At 40.1% G+C, this 19,500-nt stretch overlaps 1 protein-coding gene across 23 annotated transcripts in view; it reads left to right on the top strand.

The window, feature by feature from the left end:
• The window catches only part of CERS3 (ceramide synthase 3), a 145,768-nt gene that overhangs the window by 70,311 nt on the left and 55,957 nt on the right, over window positions 1-19,500 (top strand). For all 23 annotated transcript variants that reach the window (XM_063794416.1, XM_063794413.1, XM_063794408.1 and 20 more), the window contains 2 exons: window positions 2,687-2,815; window positions 6,243-6,349. In XM_063794416.1, the coding sequence (XP_063650486.1) occupies window positions 2,687-2,815; window positions 6,243-6,349 (236 nt within the window). The remainder of the gene's footprint in view (window positions 1-2,686; window positions 2,816-6,242; window positions 6,350-19,500) is intronic.

Below are 19,500 nucleotides of genomic sequence, written 5' to 3'. Positions count from 1 at the left end.
ACCACTTCATATACAACTTTTTGATATTTACAAAGACATTGAAAACATTTTTCCATTAATTCATCAAATATATTTATGAGGAAACCTTGCTTCGGGCATTATTAGCTTTGCTTTATGTGCAGGGAAACTCAGTCACAGGCATGCTAAATGCCACTTCTGAAGTCACAAAGTGAGGTATTTTAGGAATGGTTTGGTTGTTACTGATTCCTAATTACTAATCCAGCAAACCATGTTAAATCCTGAATGCAATCATAAGATTTTGTCGTATATGTAAGCAATTCAGATCAAATGATAAATTCTCTTGGCATATACCTCATAAACTACACCGTAAGTAAAAGGCTGGTTTGTAGCAAAATTTGTATGGTAAATACAATGATATTTAATATTAGATAAACCAGTTTAGCTTGATTAAATATTTGTGTTGAGTGATGGTGGCCATTATGAGGGACACACTGCAGTCAACTGGACATCTTAAGACATGAGAAATCTAAGTATAAGCACATACTGTGAAAGTATCTGATAGAAATAATCTCCATTTCCATGTAACTCAATAATAGCTGTAGATTAACTATACTAACTTTAGGCTAGGAATACATCAAAATTTAATTGGTTGAGTCATTTTTTCAAGGGATAGAATTGAAAATAATCATTTTTTAGAAAGTCTTTATATACAGGTAGGTTGATCATGTATTTCACCCACCTTTGATTTTGCTGTAGTTGACTTCCCTTTTATTATTTACAGGTGCATTGAACAACTTCTTAAAAATTAAATATAAATATATGTTAAATGTCTTATAAAGATGTATCTTCAGAAACATAAAGCTATTGGGAGGTGGCTAAAGCACAGGCCCTGGAGTCAGGTCTCCTGGGTTTGAATTCCCGGCTTCACCACGCACTAACATCTTGAGCTAGTTGGTTAAACTCTCTAAACTTGATCTCCTTATCTATAAAATGAAGCTAAAAATAGTTCCTATCTCCTCTGTTTGTTGTGGGAATTAAACAGGTTAATCTGTATAAAATACTTCCTGAGGCTGGGTGCAGAGGCTCACGCCTGTGATCCCAGCACTTTGGGAGGCTGAGGCAGGTGGATCATGAGGTCAAGAGATCGAGGCCATCCTGGCCAACATGGTGAAATCCTGTCTCTTCTAAAAATGCAAAAATTAGCCGGGTGTGGTGGCACATGCCTGTAGTCCCAGCTACTTGGGAGGCTGAGGCAGGAGAATCGCTTGAACCTGAGAGGTGGAGGTTGCAGTGAGCCAAGATCGCACCACTGCACTACAGCCTGGTGACAGAGCAAGACTCCGTCTCAAAAAAAAAAAAGAAAAAAAAAGAAACTTCCTGATATACAGCAAGCGCTCAATAAATTGAGCTATTATTGGTATTGTATTTACTTTGGCTATGAGGAAGCTGAAATCTTTAAGTTTTTTAAACATCTTTATTGAGATATCCACGTATAACACAATTAAACCATTTAAAGTATACATTCAGTAGTTTTTAACATATATTCAGAGTTGTGCAATCATCATCACAGTCAATTTTAGAACATTTGTGTCATCCCAAGAAGAAACTCTATACCATTTAGCAGTCACTCCCCGTTTCTCTCAACCTCCCCAGCCCCTGGCAACCATAAATCTCCTTTGTCTGTATAGATGTGCCTCTTCTGGATATTTTATATCAATGGAATTATATAATACGTGGTCTTTTATGTTTGTCTTGTTTCACTTACTGAAATGTTTTCCAGGTTCATCCATGTTATGGCATGTATCAGTACATCATTACTTTTTATTGCTAAGTAATTGTCCATTGTACGGATGGATGCATTTTATTCATCCTCTTATCAGTTGATGGACATTTGGGTTGTTTCCTCCATTTTGCTGTTATGAGTAATGCTGTGGATTCATACACAAGTTTTTGCATGAACATATGTTTTCATTCTACCTAAGAGTGGAATTGCTGGGCCATATGGTAATTCTATGTCTAATCTTTTGAGAAACTGTCAGACTGTTTAACAAAGCAGCTACACCATTTTGCATCCCTACCAGCACTGTATTAGAGTTCCAGTTTCTCCACATCCTTGCCAACACTTGTTATTGTTCATCTTTTTTATTATAGCCATCCTAGTGGGTGTGAAGTATATCTCATTGTGGTTTTGGTTTGAATTCTCCTAATGGCTAATGATTGAGCATGCTTTCATGTGTGAATTGGCCATTTGTATATTTTCTTTGCAGAAAACCTTTAAGTCTTTATTATACTCAGTGACAGTAGCTTTCCTTAGGCTAGATTGTCTTATTTCATATGCACTAACTTATTTAATGGTTGTGTAGATTTATTATATCAATCTTTTTTTCTTTTTGGGGAATAGGCAGGGGATAAACAATAACTGTAGGTGTACACAGGAATATGCTTGTGTGTGTATGCATTTATTATGTGTTGGGGGGCAGTGTGTGTGTATACATATATCCAGTGTGGGATGGTATCTCAACGTTAAATGATTTCATCAACAAGAATAATACATGTCTTAGCTCCCTCACAAAGATTGTGTTTAGGAATTAAAGTAAAAGCATTTTATAAATGTCAAAACATGCAGATGTAAGTTATTGGTCTCATTATTATTATGATTATCTCTTCCAGTGATTGGGAAATAAATGCATTTGCTTAATGGCTTCCATTTTCCCTCATCTTACAGGATTTTCTAGCTCATATCATCCACCACCTGGCTGCTATTAGTCTGATGAGCTTCTCTTGGTGTGCTAATTATATTCGCAGTGGGACCCTCGTGATGATTGTACACGATGTGGCTGACATTTGGCTGGAGGTAAACATTTGCCATTAAAAAACTAATGACAATACCATGTCCTGGGTTTCTGTAACTGCTCACAGAAGTAATTGTGAGCAATTTAGCAGAGCTCTGTGTCCTGAAAACACCCAAATTCTGAGAATATCTCTAGATTCCCAGATCCTCCAAGATTACAGAAATGAAACCTCGTAGTTTTAACTTTCAATCCTTCTCCATGGTACTAGAGAGATGTTAATTTGTGGGATTCCACTTCTGAAGGTTGCATGCACATGCCCACTCAGGAAGTAAGGTGGGATATTTGAAGAAGGAATGGACTCTAATCTTCTAAAAGGAAAACTTGGATTTATGACATTGAGGATTCCCAAATTTGGATGGCACCATCTATTCACTTAGGCCAATGCTTGAATACCCGTTGAATGTTCACACTCCCCCACCCTCCCCTCCCCGAGCCCAATCCCTTGCTTTAAGGAGTGTAAGATGATTTTTTTTAAGGCCCTCATTTTCTAAGGGAGGAAGAGGGCTTAGAATGTTTTCTGAAGGAGTCAACATTAAAACAAGAGTCTTCCTAATCTCACCCCACACAAAATAGAAGAAACAAAGCCACATTGGGATTGTTTTCTGGACCTGTTTCTGTTCTGTTTTGATTCTTGTTGACCCCAGGCAGTGATGGAATTGTCCCCTTCTCTGCCAGATCTCTTGCTGTATTTAGAGCAACAGTTCCCAGAACTGCTGAGTTATTTGTTTAAATATACTCATTTATAATGAATCCAGGGGAAATGACGCTAACACATTTCACATTTGGGATTACTTTTGAAGGGCTAACAATTGAATACAGGTCGCTATGGAAGAAATTAAATTTAATAGAATCTTATTCTTCTAGGTTGGGGTTTAGCAAACTTCTTGGCAAAGGGCCAGATAGTAAATTTAGTTTTGTGGGCTGCGTATGATCTCTGTCACATATTCTTCTGTGTTTTTTGTTTTTTGCTTTTTCAAATACCCTCTTAAAACCGTGAGAATCATTCTTAAGGGCTGATCGGCTTTAGCCCATGGGGGGACTGTAATTTACCAGACCCTGTTGTAGAAGCCACCAGAAGTCAGTTGCAGCCATTTCAAAGCAACTGGCCACTATTAAAATATCCTCTGCGTACAGAATTTTGTTTCTACCCTGTATGTAATCATCATTAGACATGTAAATCCCATTCTAAAGGTCAAGATTATTATATGTGCTTCAGGGCAACAAATGACTTAGCAGGAGAAGGATTGTGCCGTTTTTTTCTGTATGGTGCTGTCTGGATGCAGCCCTCCCTGGTGTAATTACCTCCTTCTCTGATCGTATCTCAGTAATCCTGACAGAAGATTAAGACCACACTGGCCCCGACTTAAGAATTTTATACGACTCTGTTGCTTCTAAACCCTCATATTCAATTGCCTTTGGTGTGTGTCCAATGTAAAAACAGCCTCATTGTGTTATTAAAGGGGAGTTAGATGTTCACCCTGGGAATAAACACGGGGTTGCCCTGCCACCCTCCCCACCCTTTCACTGATGTGACATGATTCCCTAAGTAACTTGGACAAATCACTTATTGTTTTGTTTTCTAGCCCCAGCTGTAACATGAGAAGTCATATCTGTCCATTGGGGTATGTGATGAAGTTTAGCTCATTATTACCTGAAAACGTTCTGAGGTCCTTAGGTTAAAAAAAAAGAAGAAGAAGAAGAAAAATGAACTGTCCAATCTTAGAGGTTCCCTCATGGGCAAACTTTAAGAACAGCTTCATGTTGCTAATGATTGAGAATCAAGTCATGATCTGATGTGAGGTTCGATGAGCAAGGCTGGTACCTCCCATCAGCTGGTGGTAGACAAAATATTAAGTGGTGGCAGGGGCCTATTTGTGATGTTCTCCCAGGGTGCACAGCCCATGGCTTACTTGAATAGTGCGTTTTAGGGTTTGTTTTCACAATCAAGTTCTAATTGAACCCAGACATAGCACAACTTTTGCACCTGGCTTCTTTGAGATGGTGCCTATTCATCTTTCATATTTCTCAAGACACTGGGTCATTTCTTAGCTCTTTCTTTTGGAGAAAAAACAGCCTTCACATCTACCATTCTCACTCGTAAGTGACCTTTTTTGACTTCTTCATTCATCTTCCTGAACCTCTAAGTTTCCACATGGTCAAGTTTGGATCCAGGACCCAATATCCTGACTGATACTTAGCAAGCAAAGGGGCTGCTGTCTACCATTTCATCATTACACAATCCAGAATATGTTCTGTGTATGTTTTGCCCAAAAGTGTGTTACTTCACCCTCACAAATGGACTCACAGGGATCCTCTCCCATGCCTGTGCACATCCCTTGCTTCCCACCCAGCTAGCCCCTGATCCTTCCACCAGCCTCCCACTCCACTACAGTCACTCTGAATGTGGGCCTTTCTCTCCACACCCGTCTCCCACCGACCAGGCACACCAACCTCTCTATGTCAGCAACTGAAGCTGTTCTCTGGGGGCCCTCTGCCAACCCCACAGTCAGGCCATATTCTCACCCCTTGGTAGTATGGCAAAATATGAAAGATGCCACGTGAACCCTTTCTGGAATGTAAATGTGTTGCCTCTCTTGCTCTGGAAGGGCCTTGAGCCTCTGGGATGAAGTTGGTTCTGAAACTGCCCAAGTCTAAGCCACGTTCCCTAGAAGAGTGATCTGTGCCCCAGCAACTCCTCCCACCTCCTGCTCCCAGACTCCCACTCTCTATTCCCACCAGAAACTTCCCTCTTCAGCCCTGGACACTGCTGGATAATGCACTAGAGAGCGCTTATCAATTAACTGTCTTCTACCACACTCAGCAACCCTTTCTGCAGTTCTTTCTATTCAACACAGATAATATGAGCAGTATAGACTAGCATAAAAGAATTAGGAAAGATCAAATGCTTGAAACTTTATTTCAACCAGTTCAGGACCCCGAGAGCTGCCTCCCAACTTTGCCTCTTCCCTCATCTGCCTTGAAGTAGCCTCCTTGACTGCAGCATTCCCAGCCCAGCTCAGGATTTCCCACTTGTCCCAGCCTTTCTTCAGTCCAGTTCTCCTCCCAGTTAAATGGAGATATGAAATAAATGCCCACATGAAGTGCATGCCAAAATCGATTATGCTAACTTAAAGTGTTTTCAAAAGACATGAGTGGTATTACAGGCATTTAAATATATTTCTAAAAACATTATATTATGCAAAATGTCAAACATATGGCAAGATAAAGGGAATCATATAATGGACCCATCAGCTTTAGCAGTTATCAATATGGCCAGTCTTGTTTTATCTATTGCCCCACCTGTACCCCCTACTTTCCACCCAGATTGTTTTGAAGCAAATCCCAGACCTCATATCATTTCATTTATAAATTTAACTTTAAAAATGTAGGCTATTGTCACTTTATCTGCAGTTTCTTTCTTTTTTGCAGTCTGCTAAGATGTTTTCTTATGCTGGATGGACGCAGACCTGTAACACCCTGTTTTTCATCTTCTCCACCATATTTTTCATCAGCCGCCTCATTGTTTTTCCTTTCTGGTGAGTAGACCGGTGATGTGCCCTGCCTTTGGTCAGTGTGCAGAGGTGGCCTCAGCGCATGGTTACCCTCAGGGCATTGCACTTTCCATACGTGGGTCTCCAGTTATTTGTGTCAAGTGCAGTTGGAGAAAAGAATGTGATGGAGCCATTTTTATAAATAATTAAAACAACACTCTGTGGTGTGGAAAAGGCTTATTACAACGGGAAATGGAAAATGTGTGACCTGACGGGCAAGCAGCAGCTCTTACTCTGTCTTGTTTCATGAATGTAGACCTTTCTTTGTGATTAGCAGCTTTTCTAGTCACTCAATGAAAAGTCACTGTCCAATCACCAGTTCTCTAAAAGAGAGGTATGTTCTGTGTTACAATAATTATAGCCATTACTTGAATGCCAGACACTGGATTAGGTCCTTCCCATATCTTGGCTCTAGTCTACACAATAACTCATAAGGATGAGTATTATCACTTCCACTTCCCAGATAAGGAAAACTGATACTTGTTTATTTCATTCTCTATGACCACTGGTTCTAATTATGGTTTGAGTATCCTTTCGATATGATTGGCTCTCGACCAGTCTGTTGATTTTGTTTAGCCACAGACCAGCAATGAAAAGCATATATTACATCTCCCATGACAGTCATTTCCTTGGGAAGCATAATGTTCCATGTGTTGATTGACAGAAACCAGAGTAACATGCGGGGAAGACTTAGATGGTTTGGAAGGAACAGCTTTTAACCAACCATAATTTGGGGCTAGTCTGGGAACTTGGGATCCTCCAAACAGAAGACTTAGTGCTGTTGAAGAGCCTAGATGCAGGGGAAATGGATGGAGACTCAAGTTCCAGGCCTCATTCTTAAGTGTATAGACAGCACCCTTGGCTGGCATCCAGGGAAATCCAGCCAGAGAGGTCAATGCCCTTTCCTGGAAGCCAGCTGCATTCTTTAGACCATGTGTATTCGGCATTTTCTGGAGAGGAACAACAGAGTGTAGTGGTTAAGTTGCTACATGCGAGAGTCCATCCTGGATTTAAATCCTGACTCCACACTTACGACCTTTGTGATCTTGAACAGGTTATACCACCTCTCTGTGCCTCAGTTTTCTCATATGTAAAATGGAAATAACGGTTGGCATGAGGCTTAACTAGTTTATATAGTTTGGAACAATGTCTGGTACTCAGTAAAGAATCGGTAAATACTACCTACTATAATTAAACATATTAATGAGTATCTCAGAATTTGAAGTTCAACTAGAATCAAATCTAAGATAAATGTCTCAGATATTTTCCTTGGTTGATAAATCATTACCATCACTTTTACTTTGACTGAGCAAGTGTGTTTGTGAAATTTTAGTAATGGCTGGGCATGGTGGTGCATGCCTATAGTCCCAGCTACTCAGGAGCCTGAGGTTGGCGGGGGGTCACTTAAGCCCAGGAGTTCTAGATCAGCCTGGGCAACATAGTGAGACCCTGTCTTTAAATATATATATATATATATAGAGAGAGAGAGAGAGAGAGAGGGAGAGAGAGAGAGAGAGAGAGAGAGAGAGAGAATGATAGCAATTATTGATAGAATAATATTGACTTGCTGATGACAGTTGGGCATAGCTTTTCAGTGTGACTTTCATGACACTATCAATCCAGCATTTGCCCCTCAGTTCTCCATGTCCTAAAGGCACTACACGTTCCAATTGCCTGTTGCTGTATAACACAGCATCTGAAAGTCTAGTGGCTTAAGACAGCAGTGGGCAAACTTTTTCTTTAAAAGGCCAGAGAATATATATTTTAGGCTTTGAGGGTCACCTATGATCTTTTTTGCAAGTTTTTATTCATTTTATTTTGTTTTATAATCCTTTAAAAATGTACCAAGCCATACTTACTTAGCTCATGGGCTGTACGAAAACATACACCCAGGTTGCAGGCTGAATTTTACCCACAGGCCATAGTTTGCAGACCTCTGTCTTAAGACAACAACATTTATTGATTATTATTATTATTTCTCATGGTTCTAGGAGTCGATTGGCCTTGGCTAGATGATTTTCACTTAGGGTCTCTTGTGTGGTTACAGTTATATGGCGGCTGGGCAGTCACATAGTGTCTAGAGTCCTCAACACATGGCTGAAGTCATATATAGAAAATCAGGCTAGGTGCGGTGGCTCACGCCTATATCCCGGTACTTTGGGAGGCCGAGGCGGGTGGATCACCTGAAGTCAGGAGTTCGAGACCAACCTGTCCAACATGGTGAAACCCCATCTCTACTAAAAATACAAAAAAATTAGCCGGGTGTGGTGGCACATGCCTATAATCCCAGCCACTCGGGAGCCTGAGGCAGGAAAAGTGCTTGAACCTGGGAGACGGAGGTTGCAGTGAGCCGAGATTGTGCCACTGCACTCCAGCCTGGGCAACAGAGAAAGACTCCATCTAGAAAGAAAGAAAGAGAGAGAGAGAGAGAGAGACGGATGGAGGAAAGAAGGAAGGAAGGAAGGAAGGAAGGAAGGAAGGAAGGAAGGAAGGAAGGAAGGAAGGAAAGAAGGAAAGAAGATAAGAAAATCAGCTGGCTGATGCTGCTTGTGCTTATTGGCTGGGACTTCAGCTGGGGCTGTCCGCTGGAATACCCACAGCCCCTCTAGTTGGCCTCGGCCTCCTCATCGCATGGCACCTGCATTTCAAGGGTGAGCATTTCAAGAGAGTGCTAGAGAGACGCTGCATCTTTTTTCATAAACAGCCTCAGTAGTCACATCACGTCATTTCCAACCTTGTATTTTTCATTGGAACCAGGTCACTAAATCTGACTCATATTCAAGGGAAGGAAAACTAGACTCCATTTCTTGATGGGAGCAGTTTTGAAGAATTTGCAGATGTTTTTAAAAAGCACACACCATGGAAGCTCTCGGTCCAGGGAACTCTCTGAGAAGTTTCTGCAATATTGCTGCCATGGTTGGCTTTTGATTTAGCAATGGAGAACATTCACCTCAGACTATCCCATGATGTCTCAAAATAAACAAGCAAGCTTACCCATAAACAATTGAGCAACACAGTGGTGCTCAGTGATTGTTGGGGTAGTGCGCTATTTTCCCACACTGTTGTCTTTGAAAACCCTACATTTAAGAACTCATTCTCAGGCCAGCATTTCTGGTTTTCAAGGAGAATTGAGTTACATGTGTTTGGCATTTTCTTGATCTTTATACTGAATTCAGTTGCCCATTGGAGAGGGCAGCCAGTACTCCTATTTGCTGTCTTCAAGGAGTTGGGTTGCAAATAAACCAATATGAACAGACTTGACTGTAAAATAAAATGAAACAGGCCAGGCACGGTAGCTCACGCCTGTAATCCCAGCACTTTGGGAGGCCAAGGCAGGAGGATCACCTGAGGTCAGGAGTTCGAGACCAGCCTGGTCAACATGGTGAAACCCCATCTCTACTAAAAATACAAAAATTAGCCGGGTGTGATGGCGAGTGCCAGTAATCCCAGCTACTCGGGAGGCTGAGACAGGAGAATCACCTGAAACTGGGAGGTGGAGGTTGCAGTGAGCCAAGATTTTGCTATTGCACTCCAGCCTGGGTGACAAGAGTGAAACTCCATCTCAAAAAAAAAAAAAAAAAAAGTTAAAAAACAAAACAACAGCAAAAACTTTTTCCTGGTAAAAATATTTCTGTACTGACATTGACTGATTCTCATTGTTTGGAAAGTTGAGAAAAACCTCACCAAGCCATTGGAAGTTTGGCAGATCAATTTTCAATGGTCTCTGAAGGAAGTATGTCAATCAGAGAGGGAGCTTCTTTCAGGTACAGTGTACTGCTCTAGTTTAAATGGTCTTCCCACCAGCATGAACTTGCCACCAGCACAATCATCTTCATGGAGTCAAAGGGGAAAATTTAGTTCCTTGTTGTTAGCTTGGCCCCAACCCTCTGTCTAAAACTTATAACTCTGTAGATTCATTTTTCAAGGATGCTTTATTCTATCCAAACGTACTGGGATTTTACTACGGAGCAAGCAATGTGCAGATCATAGGTATCATTGGAGGGTGGCTTAACTAACCTATTTCACCATTCAGACATTTTAGAGGCACTATGGGAGGCAGTTTGCAATCTAGTTGCTCTGTTCTTCTTTCCAGCGGCTTTTGTTGCACATCCTGTGGTGATATACACGGTAGGGCGGGGCAAAAGCTAACTGGAGTTGTGCTCATCTGAGATTTGTCTGGAAGCCTTGAGAAGGAGAGCTGGAGTGTGTACATTTCCCTTGCCCTTTCTTTGACCTTTCTCTGATTTTCCCCAGCCTCAAGCACATTTGCATATTCTCCTGGCGAGTCTCCCTTTCATGTCCAGCCACTGCACTCTTCTATTTCTGAGGATCTTATCCCATTCTCAGTCAGCATCTGCAAGAGTTAGTTACGTTGGTTTTCTAAGCATTGTTTCATTAACATTAGGCAGAAATTCAAAAGCACACTGGTCAAATTGTTTAAATTTAATTGCCTGGTAACTCCATCTGTTTGCATTCCTGTTCAAAACCATTTAAATCGCAGGTGGATGTTTTTCACACTGTATTCCCAACTATTGTTCTTAAAAATGATTTCTCTAGTTTGGAATTATCGGATGTATCTATCTTCTTGAGCATTATCCAAATACTCACAGAGAGTTATTAGGCTAGAAAGACCTTTCTAAGGCCAGGCAAACCACTTCCTCTGACTACTAACAGTTTTCCTCCACAAATAACAAGAGCAGATCGTGGTTCCACTCAGGTAGGTCCACCTGAAGGGAAGGCGTGTGTGCCCTGTTTTGCTGGTTTTGCAACCTGTGAGTTCAGTGTCTGTCCCAGCTGAGTGTGCAGGGGGCAGGGTGGCTTGTTGCTTCATTTCTTGAATTCATCACAGCTGGGTGTTACAAACAGTACAAGGGGAGTGAGAGCCAGCTTATGCCTTTCAGGAGTGCATTATGGCAGTAGAGAGATCTTTGTGTCTAACCCTGTTTCATGTGGTTGAAGACTATTCACATTGACCTGTGTTTCTCAGATGTCTCAAAAAGAAAAATACAAAACATTTTCAACTGCAAATAATACTGAAATACCTAGCTCCCTTACTTCCAAGGATACATATGCTTGTAAGGTTTCTGCCTCACCACTGGTTCACTGGACTTCAGATTTCAGCGTTTGATGATCCAGCTATTACAAGTGTAGAAAAATGGTACCCTGGGAAGTCCACATGTGAAAGGGAATATTATCGACAATGAGACCATGTAAATACTTGGAATGGCTAATAGAGAAAGGAGAGTTTTAAAAAACCGAGAAAGATAAAGCTGAAAGCACCCAACAGTGCTCTTAGCTGATGTTCATCAGTGGGGACCCGGGATGAGGGAATGATGGACCCTTCTTTTCCTCTGAAGGCCTGAAGCCTTGGTCCTAAATGAGAAGCAGAGGGCAGAGCATCGGTTCTGATGGCACCATGGTCAGCTTAGTGCCGTTTGCGCAACCAGCAAAGAAAAGGAAGGTACAAGGCAAGAAAGACTCTGTTGAAGCTGGGCCACTCCCTTGAGCCACCACTGCAGATATGTATCTCAGAACTAGACTTTCCAGTTACACACCTGATGAAGGAGACTACCTGTTCTACCACATGTGTTCACTGTCTCACTCCACAGGGGCCCTTAGAAGAGCTCTCCTATCCTGCCCATGTGCTTGGTACCTTCTTTATGCAATTTTTGAGTTCATGAAGAACAGCTACAACAATCACCCCTCTTCAAACCATAGAATCCTAGAATAAGGAACTTTATTTATAATGTAGTCCAATCCTTTTATTCATGTAGTCATTTATTTAGAATTTTTTTTTTTTTTCTGAGACAGAGTCTCACTCTGTTGCCAGGCTGGAGTACAGTGGCCTGATCTTAGCTCACTGCAACCTCTGCCTCCCGGGTTCAAGCGATTCTCCTGCCTCAGCCTCCTGAGTTGCTGGGACTACAAGTGCATGCCACCATACCCAGCTAATTTTTGTATTTTTAGTAGAAACGGGGTTTCACCATGTTGGCCAGGATGGTCTCGATCTCTTGACCTTGTGGTCTGCCTGCCTCAGCCTCCCAATTTTAGAAATAATTTTAAGCTTACAAAGAAATTTCTAGTATACTACAGAGAACCCCTAGATATACTGTTTACCAGTTAGCATTTTGCCCCATTTACTTTGTCATTCCTTCTCTCTCTACTTCCCCACCACACACATGTATGAATATACATATTTGTTTCTGAATCATTTGCAAGTTGTAAACATCAACTAAATAATTCCTTGTGCCCTAAGTAATTCAGTGTGTATTGCCTAAGAAGAAGGACATTTTCTTACATAATCACAATACAGTTATCAATTGCAGGAAATGTAGCAATCTACCTTCCATGTTCCAATTTGGTCAATCAATCCAATGATGTCTTTTATTGCTTTTCCCCCTGACTGTGTGGGGATCCAGCTCCAGATCACGTATTGCATTTAGCTGTCATTCATCTGGAACAGTTGCTTACCTCTTCTTTGTCTTTCATGTCGCTGACATTGTTGAAACATTTAGACACCACATTTATTTTTCAGTTGAAGAGTTAAGGTACTTCCAGGATCACATAGCTGGTTATGGAAGAATCAAGACTAGAAACAGGATATTTGAAACACAGAACAGATAGGCTTCAAATTAAATTTGAAACTAGGGTTAAGAGTGTATCATTTGCCTTCACTAAATATTTATTAAGTTTTCTTCAACTACCCAGTCATTTAGAAACTTAAGAGATCACTGAGGTAGATAATTGTTCACCTGTAGAACAAGTATTTGCTATCCTAAAAGGGCTTAATGCTCATACCCACAATTAGCAAGAAAATAAGACCCTTACCTTGCAATTTTCATTAGACAAATACAACTTTTTGGTGGTTGCCTTAGCTAGTCCAGCAAAACCAGCTAATGTTTATACCAACACTGCAATTTATTCAAACCATGCCAACTCCAGTGATTGGAAGAGTTAAATTGGAAACAAAACTGAAAACAGAAAAAGCTGAGCTTTGCAATCCAAGGGCACGGTAGTAGCTTATCCATTTGGAAAGGTTAAATCCAGTGGACAGGGACAAAGTGGTTCTAAGAATTTAGGAATATAGCAGTCTTTTGGCATTCTTTATGAAAAGGAAAATTCCATTCAGTTGCTGTAAGGTGGTGACTAGCGATAATGTGCAAGTGTTGTGTGTTCTATGCATGTGCCTGCACACATGTATGCACGTGTGTTAGGAAGAGAGCTGGCAAGGGCAGATGGAATTTTTTTTCTTTTTCCCAGTCTTCTTTTAGCATAGAAGGAGAGGAAACTTGAGAGACTAGACCATCCTTTATTGAAGTCTTGAAATTTTAACTGTGGCATCATAGCTGGTTGTTACCCGTGCCACAATGGCTACTCCCCTCTGACTCCTGTTCCACTTCTTTGGCCTCCAGTCCCCTCTGTCCTCTTGCAGAGAATGTTCAGGCAGCAGAGTCCCCATTCCTCGGAGCCTGCTTACCCTCTCCAAAGTGGACTCCTCCTCTTCCCCTTGGCAGGAAATCCAGCCATTTCAGGAGCACCCTCTTGGGGGGTGTTGCTCTAACTGTGTTACTGGTGTAAGTTCTGTGCAGTAGGAGAGGGCTAGTTGTGGGAAAGTAGTAGTGGCCATAGTGGTAGTAAGAGTAATAGTTGTAACTATCATTTTTGAATACTTACTATGTAATAGGCACTTTCCATTTGTCAACTCATTGAATCCTCATAACCACCCGGGTGGTGTTCTCATTTTACAAAAGAAACTGAAGCCCAGAGAGATTATGGAACTTGCTAAGGTCCTGGGAGCCCTGATTGAAATCTTGAAGACTCCAGCGCCAATTCCACTGGCCTCTCCTCTCTGCCCAGAGGCTCAGCTCTCTTAGAAGACATTTGCATCTTAATGGCAGCTTCTTTCATTCTGAGTGCTCTACAGTTTGTAAAGCTGGCTGTGTGTCTCCTGGGAGCCTCTGGTCAAAGGAGGTGGTGGAGGGGCAGCTAGTTCTACCCAGTGACTAAGGAACTAAGGTTCAGTGACTTATGCAGGTTTCGAGCCAAGAAATTAGTGGTGTTGAGCCTTGAACCCAGCTCTGATATTCTGTTCCACATGTGTCACTCCTCTTTCTAAAACCAGCCAAGCTTCCTGTTGCTCTCACAATGAAGGCCACACCTCCACCCTGACTTGCAAGGCCTACCTGAGATGGCTTCTTCACCTCTCCCACCTCATCTTACACCACCCTTCACTGGCACTCCTCTCCTTTAAGCCACACTGGTCTTCTTTTAGCTCCTCGAATTTTCCATGATGCTTCCCACTTGACAGCCTTTGTTCATGTAGAACCCTGCCATATGCCCTGTCATTTTCTTTCTTTCTTTACATGGATCACAATGGGCAATTATATGTTTAGCTAATTATTCACATTCTCTGGTAGACTGTGTAAAGAAGGTATTTTTGAGTAGGTCCTTTTGTCAATAATAACACTGACAAATTCCCAATAGGGGACCTAGTAAGGGGCAAGGCCCTGAGCCAGACAAGGGAAGGACCCAGAGGTGAAGGTGTCCTGGCCACTGCCTTTGGAAAGCTTGCCTGCTAGTGAGGAGGGGAGAGCCAGGAGGAAAGGAATAAATTCAGGGGTGACCAGAATTACATGGAAACTTTTGTTGTGGAGAGACCCATGCTTTAATGGATGGAAAGGGGTTCAGTTGAAAAGGGAAAGTACATTCTAGGCAGAAAGAGTACAGAATAAGGCCCAAGGATCCAGCAAACCAGAATGGCAAGTAGGTTTTTACATGTATCATTTCCTCTAATAAGCCTATAAATAAATGTGGGTACCAGAAGGTAAACCCTACTGGTTTAGGGGTTTTGGTCCCTCTCATTCATTGCTATATTCCCGGCTACTACCAAGTGTCAGGTAGCACTTTAGTAGGTGCTCAGTAATGGTTTATTGAATAAATAAGGTAGGTACTCTCTGCTCGCATTTTACAGATGAGGAAATGCACAAATAAGTGACATGGTATATAAGTAGTAAAGCCAGAACTTTAAGAAAATATGGGAAAATATGTTTTATATTGATGGGGCTGAAAAAGGACCTTTAAAGCATAATATGTATGCTAAGTATAAAATAAGCAATTGACAGATTTGATTTAAAAATTTTTTAAATTACTTTGCCAAAAAAATCAGTATTGAAAGAAAATACTGGACTGTATAAAGCTAATTAACATAATTTAAAAATAGTGTTGATATCTTTAGTATATAAAGAGCATTTAAGAATCAACAGGAAAAATAAATGCTCCAATAGAAAAATGGACAGATGCCACAAAAGCAGTTCATAAAGAATAAAGAAAAGTAGCTGAGTAAAATAACCAATAAGAGATATAAATAGATGTATAAATATATATAGTCACTATACATTAAATAAAAATATGAATATAAACAGTACTCTGTTATTTTAGGTGGAGACTGATAAAATACAATATTGGTCAATATCTGAGGAAGCAGATACTCTTATATATTGGGTGCAAGAATATAAATTGGTATAGTCTTTCTGGAAAGCAGTGTAACATTATATTCCAAATTGTAAAATGAGTCTACTCTTTGATTCAGGATTTTAGCTATTCTAAGTGGATAATCAAACAATTACATCAAAATGTTTTTACAGAACCACACGTGGTGGTTCATGCCTGTAATCCCAGAACTTTGGAAGGCTTAACTCCCTTAAGCCTAGAAGTTCGAGATCAGCCTGGGCAACAAGGCAAAACCCTGTCTCTACAAAAAACAAAATACAAAAATTGGCCAGGTGTTGTGCCGTATACCGGGAGTCCCAGCTACTCAGGTGGCTGAGGTTGGAGGATTGCTTGAGGCTGGGAGGTAGAGGCTATAGTAAGCTGTGATCATGCCTCTGCACTCCTGCCTGGGAGACAGAGCGAGACCGTGTCTCAAAAAAAAAATGTATTTACAAGTAATTCTCACAGTATTCTTTCTAATATAATGACCATTTGGGAAGAATTTAAATGTCTATTAATAAGGGATTAGTTAAATTATGATATATCTATAAAATGGATTTCTGTGAAGCCATTATATATGGTGATACATAGTAGGGGTTGGCAGGCTATGGCTCAAAGGCCAAATTCAGCCTATTGCCTGGTTTTGTTGATAAAGTTCTATTGGAACACAGACACACACACTAATGTATGTACTTTCTATACATGAATTAGTTTATGTAATGTTAGCTGTCATGGCTGCTTTTGTACTGTAATGGCTGAATTGAGTAGTTGCAACAGAGACCAAATGGTCCAGAGGCCTGAAATATTTATTATCTTTTCCTTTACAAACAAGTTTGCTAACTCTTGACATGTAGCTTTGTTTATTGTTGTGGAAAGCTCTCTGTAACATGTTATTGCATGAAAAAAGTAGGGTACAAAAATCACACATAGGTAGTGATCACCTCATTACATAAAAGCATGTGGTGATAGGAGGGGCAAAATAGAAGCACTTTAAAGAATATAGTTTTGAGAGAGATATCCTAAATCATTTAACAAAATATTCTGGGTTACCTGTAAGTTGTGAGACTTCAGGTGAGTTTTCATTCCTTAACCTCTATATATTTTTCTGTAATTCCTAAATTTTTAAAAGCAATCGAGTTATTACATCTTTTTTTTTTTTTGAGATGAAGTCTTGCTCTGTCACCCAGGCTAGAGTGCAATGGCATGATGTCGGCTCACTGCACACTCTGCCTCCCGGGTTCAAGCAATTCTCTTCCCTCAGCATCCCAAGTAGCCGGGATTACAGATATCTGCCACCACACCTGGCTAATTTTTAAATTTTTTAGTAGATGTGGGGTTTCACCATGTTGGTCAGGCTGGTCTTGAACTCCTGACCTCAGGTAATCCACCTGCCTCAGCCTCCCAAAGTGCTGGGATTACAGGCATGAGCCACTGCACCTGGCCCCTGTTTTCCAAACAAAGAACTTGAACTGATAACTTACAAAAGAAGAAATAGAGCTACTAAGCAGACATAGGGGAAATGTTAAGGCCTTGCGAATAATGTAAACTGAAAGTATTTTATCTTTTAAATTAACAAATTTTGAAACTATTTCATACTGGTTCTGAGTTCAGTGAAACTCTTCTTTCATAAATTGCTGGTGGCCTTATAAATAGTTACAATTTAGGAAAATAATTTGGCAACATTTTAGTACCTTTTAATATACAATCTTGAATTTTAATATCTTTAATGTACACCTTAAAACAGTAATCTCACGTTTAGAAATATATAGTTTCATAGAAATAATTTCAGTTTATGAAAGACTATATACATCAAGTTGTCTAAATAGCATAAAATGTCTTTGATTTAAAGCTAAATGTAATTGAACATAAAATCTCACAAATGCTATGTTTACTGCAGTGGCAAAAATATAGAACAATATGAAGTACCAACAAAGGTATAGAACAACTGACATTCTCATGCTTTGCTGGTGGGAATGTAAAGCAACCACTCTGGAAAATAGTTTTTCAGTTTATTATAAAGTTAAGCATATATTTACCAGATGGCACACAATTCTACCCCTATATACTTACCCTTGAAAAATCAAAACTTCTGTTCACATATAAATATCTACATGAATATTTATAGCAGTTCTATTCATAAATGTCAAAAGCTGGAAACAACCCAAATGCTCCTCAGTAGGTAAAAAAGCAGTGATGCAGCCATAAAGTGGAGTGCCACTCAGTAATAAGAAGGAGCATGCTATTGATAACCATGACAACTGAATGAATCTTAAAAGCATTATGCTGTGTGAAAGAAGGTGGCCTTAAAAGCTCACACAACGTATGATTCCATTTATGTCCTTGGAAGACAGACCAAAGGATACAGAGCAAAGTGTTTGCCAAGTTTATGTGTGGAGGAGGGTGTGGCAATAAAGGGATAGCATCACAGAATTTTTTTGGCAAGATAGGCTGTTCTGTATCCTAATTGTAGTGGTGTTTAAATAAACCTATAGACATATTAAATTCATTGAACAATATACCAAAAAACAGTAAATTTTACTGCATGTTAATAAAAAAATAAAAAAAATTGTATAGGAAAATACTGGAAGAGAATGCATGAAAATTACAATATTGTTTGTTTAAGGTGATGGTGTTATGGACAATTTTCTTGTTTCCCCAATGTTACATGAAAAAAATTATTTCTATAACTAATATACTTACAAACAAACCTATTGAAAGACTCTAAATTCATAGTGCTATATAAGTTTGAGAAATAAACAAATAGTCCTTCATATGGCAATAATATCTTTTTTTTTTTTTTCACGGAATCTTGCTCTGTCACCCAGGCTGGAGTGCAGTGGCACAATCTCGGCTCACTGCAACCTCCACCTCCCAGGTTCAAGCAATTCTTTTGCCTCAGCCTCCCTAGTAGCTGGGATTACAGGTGCATGCCACCACACCCAGCTAATTTTTGTATTTTTAGTACAACTGGGGTTTGGCCATGTTGGCCAGGCTGGTCTCAATCTCCTGACCTCAGGTGATCTGTCCACCTTGGCCTCCCAAAGTGCTGGTATTACAGGCATGAGCCACCATGCCCGGCCCATATGGCAATAATATCTGAAGACACTGTGCATCTTAGGTCATCAGGAGCAGTTCAAATTGTGTCCAGGAGCCTGTTTATGAAACTAATAAAGCATGCAATTTACTTTAGGAAGCAGAAGTGTTAAGTACTCATGGAATTTTTGCTTTGTTAAAGCTTATTTTATTTGGAAAATGTACTTTTGTAGAATTCTCTATTCACTTTTGATGCCAAATAAATGAGATTGTGTTTTAAGGCAATAATAACCTCATGTAAACATGCATTATCTTATTTGTTCTTTAAAATCCTCTAGCCCCATCACCAGAAGGTAAAAATGGTTAGTGTATGCTTTCGTTTGAAAAGAGGAAACCAAGGTACAGAAACATTCCAGTTTAAACACTGGGTAATAAAAATGCTGTTTCTTTAACTTTTCTTCAGGAAGACAGATTGTACTTTTTTTGTTGCTTGCCAGTAATGATATTTAAGATAATATTATTGTATCTTTTCTTTTGATAATTTCCTGGGCTTTATTGGAAACGAAATACATGTATGGCTTAGGAGAAAAACTATTTGTTTTATTATTGAAAAT

Source organism: Pan troglodytes, chromosome 16, assembly GCF_028858775.2.
Source record: "Pan troglodytes isolate AG18354 chromosome 16, NHGRI_mPanTro3-v2.0_pri, whole genome shotgun sequence".
In the NCBI taxonomy this organism is placed as follows: Eukaryota; Metazoa; Chordata; class Mammalia; order Primates; family Hominidae; genus Pan; species Pan troglodytes.
Note: the sequence above shows the minus strand (reverse complement) of the source record. Positions and strands in the feature narration are given on the sequence as shown.